Consider the following 11,243-nt stretch of genomic DNA (forward strand, 5'->3'; position numbering starts at 1 on the left):
GGTTATAGAGGGCAAGTACCTCAATATAATAAAAGCCATATATGACAAACCCACAGCCAACATCATACTTAACAGCAAGAAGCTGAAAGCTTTTCCTCTAAGATCGGGAACAAGACAGGATGCCCACCCTCCCCACTGTTATTCAACATAGTACTAGAGGTCTTAGCCATGGCAATCAGACAAAACAAAGAAATACAAGGCATCCAGATTGGTAAAGAAGAAGTCAAACTGTCACTATTTGCAGATGACGTGATATTGTACATAAAAAACCCTAAAGACTGCACTCCAAAACTACTAGAACTAATATGGGAATTCAGCAAAGTTGCAGGATACAAAATTAATACACAGAAATCTGTGGCTTTCCTATACAGTAATGATGAACTAACAGAAAGAGAAATCGGGAAAACGATCCCATTCATAATTCCATCAAAAAGAATAAAATACGTAGGAATAAACCTTACCAAGGAAGTGAAAGACCTATACCCTGAAAACTACAAGACATTCTTAAGAGAAATTAAAGAGGACACTAACAAATGGAAACTCATCTCATGCTCTTGGCTAGGAAGAATTAATATTGTCAAAATGGCCATCCTGCCTAAAGCAATCTGCAGATTCAATGCAATCCCTATCAAAATACCAACAGCATTCTTCAATGAACTAGATCAAATAGTTTTAAAATTCATATGGAACCACAATAGACCCTGAATAGCCAAAGCAATCCTGAGAAGGAAGAATAAAGCATGGGGGATCTCGCTTCCCAACTTCAAGCTCTACTACAAAGCCACAGTAGTCAAGACAATTTGCTACTGGCACAAGAACAGAGCCACAGACCAGTGGAACAGAATAGAGACTCCAGATATTAACCCAAACATATGTGGTCAATTAATATACAATAAAGGAGCCATGGACATACAATGGGAAAATGACAGCCTCTTCAGCAGCTGGTGTTGACAAAACTGGACAGCTACATGTAAGAGAACGAAACTTGATCATTGTCTAACTCCATACACAAAAGTAAATTCGAAATGGATCAAAGACCTGAATGTAAGTCATGAAACCATAAAACTCTTAGAAAAAAACATAGGCAAAAATCTCTTGGACATAAACATGAGCAACTTCTTCATGAACATATCTCCCTGGGCAAGGGTAACAAAAGCAAAAATGAACAAGTGGGACTATATCAAACTGAAAAGCTTCTGTACAGCAAAGGACACCACCAACAGAGAACAAAAAGGCATCCTACAGTATGGGAAAATATGTTCATAAATGACAGATCCAGTAAAGGGTTGACATCCAAAATATATAAAGAGCTCACGTACCTCAACAAACAAAAAGCAAATAATCCAATTAAAAAATGGGCAGAGGAGCTGAACAGACACTTCTCCAAAGAAGAAATTCAGATGGCCAACAGACACATGAAAAGATGCTCCACATTGCTAGTCAACAGAGAAATGCAAATTAAAACCACAATGAGATATCACCTCACACCAGTTAGGATGGCCACCATCCAAAAGACAAACAACAACAAATGCTGGCGAGATTGTGGAGAAAGGGGAACTCTCCTACACTGCTGGTGGGAATGTAAGTTAGTTCAACCATTGTGGAAAGCAATATGGAGGTTCCTCAAAAAACTAAAAATAGAAATACTATTTAACCAGGGAATTGCACTCCTAGGAATTTACCCTAAGAATGCTGGAGCCCAATTTCAAGAAGACATATGCACCCCTATGTTTATCCCAACACTATTTACAATAGCCAAGAAATGGAAGAAACCTAAGTGTCCATCAGTAGATGAATGGATAAAGAAGATGTGGTACATATACACAATGGAATATTATTCAGCCATAAGAAGAAAACAAATCCTACCATTTGCAACAACATGGATGGAGCTAGAGGGTAATATGCACAGTGAAATAAGGCAGGCGAAGAAAGACAAGTACCAAATGATTTCACTCATGTGCGGAGTATAAGAACAAAGAAAACAACTAAAGGAGCAAAACAGCAGCAGACTCACAGAACCCAAGAATGGACTAACAGTTACCAAAGGGAAAGGGACTGAGGATGATGGGTAGAAAGGGAGGGATAAGGGGGGGGAAAGAAAGGGGGCATTATAATTAGCATGTATAATGTGGGGGGGCACAGGGACGGCTGTACAACACAGTGAAGACAAGTAGTGATTCTACAGCATCTTACTATGCTGCTGGACAGTGATTGTAATGGGGTATGTGGGGGGGACTTGGTGATGGGGTGAGTCTAGTAAACATAATGTTCCTCATGTAATTGTAGATTAATGATACCAAAAGAAAAAAAAAAGAAGCTTTGGTTGTTTATTTATTGAGTTAGAAAATAGTCCCTTTAGTTTCTGTTTTGATCTGGTGCCTCAACTTTGAATGATAAGGTTTACAATTTGAGGCATCATGATAACTTGTTATCCTATAAATGCACTTGATATCTGGGAAACCTGATCACTAACACCTTGGTTTAAAAGCAAACACTAGTGACTACTAAATTAAAAAAATACCGTATGTGTGATTCAGTGGAAAGGGTCTGTAATTTATTTTCATGGTATTTTGAATACCATGAAATAATGATAAACATCACTAACATAAAAACATGACTCTGTGACCTACATGCACTACAGAAGCACAACCAAGGGTGCACATTCTCAGTCTGTTGAAGCCACCCTATAGTCACTTGCCATAAGCTTTTCAGTGTCCCGCTTTGTTGACTCTGCACATTCTTCTATCAGAGCACATATCATCAGTTAGGTCATTTGACCATCCCCTCTCTCTGAGCTTCTTGAGGACAGCAGCTGTGTTCTCTCTTCTAGCAAATACATAAATATACAATGCTTACAAATAAATACAGTAAATATTGTTGACAGCTTTTGTGTTTTTACAAAAAACTTCATACTCTTTTGACTCTTGTTAACTAGTTCAGCCATTTATTAGTACTAACTTGGAGAGAGGCTTAAGTTACAAAAATACATGGAAGAAAAAATATAAAATCATAAAAATTTATCATTAATGTTTATGTAAAATGAGAAATATTCATTATTTGAGATTAGCAAAATTCTCCCCTCTAGATCATGGAACAGCAGTATTGCATAGGAACATTAATTTGCAAATGCACTGGCACAGAATTCAGCAACAGACAAATCTCTTGTCAAGAGTTTTCAAAGCACTAGCAGCTCTCATACCAGTGTGCCCTCTATGATTTAGTCCTTCCCAGCAGGATAATAATGTGCTTTCAAAAAACATTTGAAAAATTTTCTAAATAAAGAACTATTATTTTGAAACACTTAAGAATATCAAGGATTCCAAAAATGCCATTCTCTAGTGGGTGGTAACATACATTTGATCACTTCTTTTTCTAACAAATGAACTACTGTAGTTCAAATATTCTTTACAAAGTTATAAAAATTGTATCATGGGTAAATGGCAAAAACAAAACAACAAAAACCTTCATAATTTGTACCATATCCATTCATAAAAGAATCAAAGCAAAGTCAAAAAACCCTGAAAGTGCTACAAGATGACTAGTTATAGTCATCTATAGTATTTAGATGGACTGCAGTATTTAGAAAAACTTTCTGAAACCTGTTCTCCATGAAATTTTATGTATTTACTTACCCAAAAATATTTACAATCAAAATAATCATCAGCTATTTTCATTGTTAAGTCAGTTTTAATATCAGTGATAAAAAATAAGTACTAAAATCTAGGTCCCTAAGGATACTATCTGCTTACTCAAATTCTAGATCTGTAAGCAGATATCAGTCAGCTGTTTTTCAAGACAAGAAATTAACAGCAATTATAATAAACAGATACATAATGAAGCTATTAGGCCAGTCAGAGTCACTATAGAGTGTGTAATACTTGTTCTGGACTTAAAGATCTTAATCAGAAAAAAATTTATAGGAAGTAAACTTCAAAAGGAAAGAGAGTACTAGGAGATTAAGAATATGGATTTCTGATAGCAAAATAATGTGCCTACTAAATACATTTCACATTTGGAAGAATATACTAACTAGATATTTAAGAATTCTCTCTGGATCTTCCCTGCCTTTTGGGGAGGAGGAGGGGAAGAGAGAAGTGTGTTACGTGTGTAGACGTGAACTAAAGGATCAGACCACACACATCAAATGACAAATAACATATTTTGGAAACATACGATCATACTCGGGAGGGAAATACAAAGTGCAGCCAGGCAGTATCAAAGGAAAGTTGAAACATCCATACTGTTTCTGAATTCTCAGTTCAGAAAGCATCACTTCTTAGATGTGGTGACTTCAAAACACAGGCGACTATTAGGATCCTTGGTCCGCGGCACTTCGTGCCCCAGATGAAATTCTGCATGGATGGAGCTCATTTTAGAGCAAGAAGAATGAGCGGACGGGAGGAGAAATAAGGAACTTTATGCATAACATCCAAGAATTATAAACTTCACTAAGTGTTATGGCAGATTTATAAATACGCCAAGGGAAAGAACTGAAACAGGACAGGATCAGAACATGGACATACACTACAATTTAATAAATGGGCTGAGGACAAACCTGAATAATAGTAAATCCGCATTCTGTAACACGACACACATAACAAAAAAATCTCAAAAGCTAACACAGAAAGCTTCCCTTCCATGAACAACTACTACAACTATTAGCAAGGAAACGTTTTGTCTCAGCCGGTTCTGAGATAGCTGATGGATTCAACAAAGCAAGGCCTTTGGGAAGAGGAGCAGTGTAGGCTAATTCAGAAATGTAAAACCGATTAAGTAGATCGACGTGGCCATTTCGGGGCTATCGCCCAAAGCAAGGGTTTCCAATCTGGGGCGCCTCTATCGGCAGGGGCGCAAAGGGCTTCTAACAGCACCAGTGTGTTTACTAAACGCACCGGCCACTTCAGCCCATTCACAAGTGCACCTGCACTTTTAATCAACAGCTACCTACGCTGGCTGGGCAACTGCGCTGGCGGTAATATTCAAGAGCGGTTCCGACCGGGAGGAGGAAAAACTCTCTCTTGATTCCCCAAAACCACTCCATGAACGGTACAAGCCACCTCCATCCCCGGCTACTGGAAACCGCCGGGTTGGGACAGTGTCCACGCGAGGGCCTCCCAAGCCAGCCCCTCGCCCTAGAAAGGGCAGCAGGGCGCGGCCTGCCTCCCACTGAAGCCCGGTTCGGCAGCTGAGGCCTGGCCAGTATTTCTACTCTCAGCCCGAGGGTCTTGGAGCTGTTAGGACAGGAAACGGCGAAAGAAGAGCGCTGCGGAGCTCACCCCAGGTTCAAGGCATCGCGCTTTCGGCAGCAGCGACGCCGCCTCAGTCAGCCGCTCTGACCCGCAATCGGCTGCCGCGGCCTGGCCTGCTACTCGGTCGCACCTCAGTGACGAAAAAGCCCCGCCCCCCCCCAGCGCGTTGCCTGGAGACACTGTCCAGCTTTTCATTCCAGCGCGCGGCTGGGACTTCCTCGCACCGCTTCTCCTGAGGACCCTCGAGACCGGAGCCCGGGATGCCAACTGAGAGGGAAGGGTGGCAGCGAAGGCCACAGACGGGGCCGCGCCTAAGTGGCGGCGGGAGAGGCCTCGCCTGGCAGGCTCCTCGAGGCGGGGCTCCAGGAGTTGCTTTGGGTACCGCCTGGCCCACTGCTGCCTACCCTGGCATCCTCTCCTGAGCCGGCTGTTGAGGGCCCAGCTTTGTGACAAACGCCGCACTGTGAGCCCCCGTTTGGTCAAGCATAAAAAACATGTAGAAAGTAACTAACAGGGTGCGAAATGGTAAGCCCTAATAAGTGGCAGCTATTATTATGAACATATGTTGGCGATATCCTTGCTTTTCAGACCGTCTATTGTCAATGTTCTCCATTAAGCATCTGTTGTGTGTGTGCCAGATAGTATAGTAGGCACTCTACAGGCCTTGTTCTTGTGTAAGTAGTTTGCTCGAAGTTACATAGACAGTAAACAGCAGAGCAAGAATTTAAGCCCAGATCTGGCTGACACTATTGTCTCTATGCTCAGCAGCTAAATTAAACTACTTCTTATACTTTGGATACTTTGTCCTTCAGTCGTTTGTAGATATACCCTGAAAAGACTATCTTGCCCTCTGATAATAGATAATTATTGACCATTTATTATGGGCCAACCCCTGTCCTAAGTACTTGAAGAGGTATTAATCCTCACAGCTATCTTATGAATTAGGTATTATTAATACCCTCATTTTACAGATGAAGAAACAGGAATTTTCCATTTTTACAGATGGAGAAAGTCAATTAAGTTTTCCAAGGTCAACCAAGTAGCGAGGAGCAGGGCCAGATTCAAACCCAAGGAGACTGAACCAGGAGCTTGTGCTCTTAACTCTTGTTCTAAACTGCTTCGGTAAGATGGTTAGGCTCCATCAAGGCCAGGTCCATGTCTGTCTGTATACTTTTATACCTATGGAGGGTGTACTGAGAATTGTCTTCTTGATAACCAGTACAGAGCCTGGCATGCAGTAGTTGCTCAATATTTGAGCATTTGATGAATATTTAAACATTGGAAAAACTAAGAGCCTAATAATGAAGTATAAATAGATTAGTTTAAAATTAATTAAATTCAACAAGGTCCTATAGTTGAAACTAAACTAATCTGGGCTTGGGAGTCAGGAATATTTTTCTGTAAAAATTGTCTTTAATTAAATATAGCATTGGAGGTTTCAGTCAGTGCAATAAAACAAGACAAATAAATAAAAGGTATTCAGATAGGAAAGGAAGAAATAACACTGTATTTGCAGACAAAAATACTGTGGAATACTACCAAAAAAAGGCTACTACATCTAATAAGTGAGTTTAGCAAAGTTGCAAGATACAAAGTTAATATAAAAAATCTGTCTCCTAGTAATGAACAACTGAACATTGGAAATTTTAAAGTACCATTTAGGAGCAAAAAAATTAAATAGGAATAAATTTGACCAAAGGTGTGAAAAATGTAAAAATATATAAACTGAAAACTACAAAACAATTGTGAGAGAAATTAAAGATATATATCATGTTCATGGATTAGAAGATTCAATATTTTTAAGATGCATTTCTCTGTGAATTGATCTATAGATTCAAGGCAAGTCCAATAAAAATTATAGCTGGTTATTTTTGTGGAAATTAATATGGAAATGAGAAGGGCCAGTACTCATTTCTATACTTCATGGAGAGTGTAATGAAGATTGGATTATAGGAGAGACTGCAAGACTAAATATCTAAATATTAATATTAAGTTAGTGTTATTATTTACATATCTAGATAATTCCTTCTCATCCTACAGCTTTTTTCTTTGTACAAGCACAATGAATTAACTAGAATGTAAATAGAATAAGCCAGTAATAAAGATTATCTTAAAAATCAGAAGAGATTAGAAATCAACTCTGGAATAGGATTTAGGAAGTATATTGTAGCAGAATAAGGAAACTTTTATTTTTCCTCATATAAAGTTAAAGTTTATAGGAAATCATCAATATAAAGAGTAAGAGTTATGGAAGAAGAAACCTCTAAGTTAATCCTTTTATAAGAAGGATGGATCCTTTTGTAATGACTCTTGTAATTTGTATGGTATATTCAGATTTCATAGTTTATGTAGGTATTTTCCAGTTAAAATACAGAGGCTTCAATAAAATTGTAGAAAACAACGTCCTGTAGAGAAGACCAGGAAAACCTGAGAGACTTTTGAAATGGTATTTTTCTAGGAAAGTATGTCCAATGCCTCCTGCTTTTTGAAAGGTCACTTAACATCTGGGACAGGACTGTGGGAATATAAAAGAAAGGCTCTGAGTGGCTTTGGATTGTAAATATCTTTAACTTCCTGTATATAATTCATAAAATCATAAAGTTGAAAGAACTAATAAATCATCTGGTCCAACATTCCTCTTTTATAGATGAGGAAACTGAAAGTCAAAGATGAAAACTGATGTACATAAGGACTACAGAGCAAGTTAAACTGGGTTAAAATCCAGATTTCCTGGCCACTAGTCTAGTACTTTTCCTCACAATGCTTTACTGCTTTTAATTGTATCAGTAGGGAATGTGGAGGAAAACTAGGCACCTACAATTAAGATTAAAGTGTCTTCATTTAGGATGCTGCACTTTGAGGTTTTTAAATCTTACTGATCCTCAACTTTCTGACTGACTTATTTTTTTGTAGGACTTTGCTGTATATTAAATATATTAACCCTTTTTCTATGTTTTAAATTGGAGATATCTTTTCCCAGTTTATCATTTGTCTTTTGACCTTGCTTAATGGGAATTTTTGACAATGCAAATTTTTGATCATGTCAAACTTATCAAAGTATGTATGTAGTCTAGTCTTCATAAAGATAGCAATCATGTTCTTATTGCTTCTGGATTTTCACTATAATTAGGAAAATTTCCTCCACTTCCAGATTTTAAGGAATTCACCCATGCTTTCTTCTAGTACTTATAAGGTTTCATTTATTACATTTAATATTTGATCCATCTGGAATTTATCCTGACACAATTATGTGAAAAGTACATCTGATTTTATCCTTTTTTCTAAATGGGTCTTCAGTTGATCCAACACTACTTAGTCCATCTTTCCCCCCTCCCATCTTATTTGTCCCCTTTTAACATATATTAAATTTTCACATGAATTTAGGTCTGTTTGTGAGATGTCTGTCCTGTTACAGTGGTCTGTCTTTCACACATTAGTGTTGCATTGTTTGGGTTATAGGGTTTTATTATAAGTTTTAATACCTAGCAGGGATAACTTCCCTCTCTATTGCTCTTTTTTCCCCTAGAAAGAGAACTCATCTGAAGGGAAAAGGAAGTCAGGCCTTTATGAATGACCATGTAATTAAGCCTTAAGCATGATACAGGGAATGGGCTGTAGTGTGGAGATTTTGACAAGATTTTGTCCATGAACCAGTCCCTGTGGAATCAAGTCTTAAGTCATAGATTTATACAGGGATGTTAATAAAATCTGCAAAAGCTGTCTGAGCTAAAAAAAAGACAGTATATTAGGTTATGTTTAGTACTGCTTTGGGCCATTTCTAATGGGCTTAATCGCAAATGGCAAGAGAAGTACTAATTCTCCTCTTGCCCTACACTAGGGTTGCTAGGTGAGATACATAATTCTTAGCTTTGATACTGCAGGCATCCATGCTGATGTTAGGCAACAGCAACTGCAATAATAATGGGCAGAGATGGCAACACCTGAAGAAATTTGTGGTTGCTGGAGGAAAAGGCAACAGTCTCTAGTAGACATGTCATCGTCCAGAAAAGTAGCATTGTTAAGGTGCAACCTAGGGTTTTACCAGAAAGCAGCAGCATCTGTCAAAGGCCTTGGTGCCTTGTGGGTGTGGCAGTTCCCAAAGGATAGCAGCAGTGCTTAGTAGAGGCACTGGTACCTGATAGCTGTGGTGATAGCTAGAGGAATAGTCATGATGCTTGGTTAGAAAGGAACATACTTTTGTGTTCAGTGTGCCTCGTAGAAGGTAGGATAGTACTCATTGGAGTGGAATTAGAGTCAGGGCAGTAGAAAAAAATGCCACATGGAAGGTGACTACACTCTTGTGAGCACATTGGAATCTCCTGCTTCTGGATAAAGCTGGAGGGTTATTTTTTTCTCAAGAAGTAGGATTCTGCCTTAACAGATTCAGGGAAATGCAAGTTACATTGGTGCTTCCCAGGCCATCATTCTGGGAGAAGATACTAAAGGAAGTGTAGATAATGTAACAAGGATAATTATCTGTGCCCATATGCAGACTTTACTGATATCATCCAATAGCTCCTCAGTGCAGGGCTCTCTGGGGAACCTCTTTTGTGTATAAGGCTTAAGCCTGGAGGCCTAAGTAGGATCCAGAAAGAGACAGATGCAACAGGAACCACACGTCCACTTATCTATCTAACCACATTATATAGAGTGAAAATGATGGATGAGGATACTTACCCTGCCTCCAGGACCAGCTCCTGCTAGGGTCTGAGGAAGGAAGTTGACAACTGAGTGCCATGAATGGGTGCCATCTTTAAGGCAAAATAACTCCACCCACCAGTGAAATACAGCCAGCAGAGGTCCTGGCCTTATCAATCAAGTTAGCACCTTCTCCTCCAGTTGGGGGGAGGGTGGTCATTAGAAAGGGAACATACAGAGGTGGGAGCAAGGATGGGAATTTTCTCTTGTTTATATTAAAATTTAAAGTGTTCCCCAACTCTGATTGCCACCTCATAACTTGCCCCCATGCAGATGAAGGCCACCCAGCTTACTGAAGTATTATTGTGCCATTTTGACTAAGCATCTTAGTACTTTGATCTACCTACATTGGGGTTTCAGATACAGGGCAAGATCCCCCACTGGCAGACATGTTTCACTCCAAATTGGGATTGGGTTTGCCTCTTGCCTCTGCACAGACACCAGTCAATACTAATAGTAAGTTCACTTTGTCTCTGGTGTCTGCTATCAGCATACACCTCATCCTATCTTTGTTTCCATATTAATAACCCAGACAAACTTTCCAAGCTGCATCTTCAGATTTAGACATCTCCTCACCATACCTCTACTATACAGAAATTTCTGTTATGTTCTTCCACTTGTTATATCTTTAATAGATTCTTTTAAAGAATTAATGGTGAAAAATAACACAATTTTAAGATATTTTTTTATAATACTGTAGTTTAATGCAATTTTGTAATATCTTTGTTATTACTATAATTTACAATATTGACTTCTGCTAAAATGATAATCTTCATAGGTCAAACAATATGCACAATGCACAATGGAGTATTCTATTAGGTCTTTTTGTATTCATAGGGATTTTACCTTAGTTGATTTTGTCTTTTTTTCTATCACAAAAAAGTCTTCAACTTAGCTGAAGCCCAAACCCAAACAAAATAATTTTTACTATTGAAGTTGTAAAAAATGTCTGGAGATGTCCCATAAGGGTTCTAATTTCTAGAAAATGAGAGTATTTAGATGCAGAATTCCAGACTGCCAAGAAAACATCCTGGACTTTAAAGCCTAAAATGAAAATACAGAGATGAAGGAACCAAATTTTTGTCAATATTTATTCACCTTGTGATTGCTAAGGGAGCTCAACTTTCTCTGAATTGACCATAGTTGAAAACACACCGCAGTTGCTCTGTTAAATATTAGCATGAGATTGTTCACAGGTGAGTCAATGGCCTACTCAACAGTAAAGTTCAAGCATAATAGCCTTTTATGCATTCTTCTGACTTGTTCACAACTGCATTCGATACCAAAATAAGGTTA

The 11,243-nt window shown here is 38.6% G+C and overlaps 1 protein-coding gene across 4 annotated transcripts in view; it reads right to left on the minus strand.

Annotated features, from left to right (window-relative positions):
- The window catches only part of RNF141 (ring finger protein 141), a 62,723-nt gene extending 57,298 nt beyond the window's left edge, over positions 1–5,425 (minus strand). For 2 of the 4 annotated variants that reach the window (XM_057507364.1, XM_036917993.2), the window contains exon 1: positions 5,277–5,425. Coding sequence is in view for 1 of the 4 variants with exons in the window: in XM_036917994.2 (XP_036773889.1) it covers positions 4,174–4,179 (6 nt within the window). In the remaining 3 variants the exon portion in view is untranslated. Of the gene's footprint in view, positions 1–4,173; positions 4,353–5,276 lie in introns of all 4 variants that reach the window. The other 2 variants (XM_036917995.2, XM_036917994.2) reach the window with 2 other exon arrangements.
- Between the last annotated feature and the right edge of the window lie 5,818 nt (positions 5,426–11,243).

The sequence above is a fragment of the Manis pentadactyla genome, chromosome 9 (genome assembly GCF_030020395.1).
Source record: "Manis pentadactyla isolate mManPen7 chromosome 9, mManPen7.hap1, whole genome shotgun sequence".
NCBI classification, from domain to species: Eukaryota; Metazoa; Chordata; class Mammalia; order Pholidota; family Manidae; genus Manis; species Manis pentadactyla.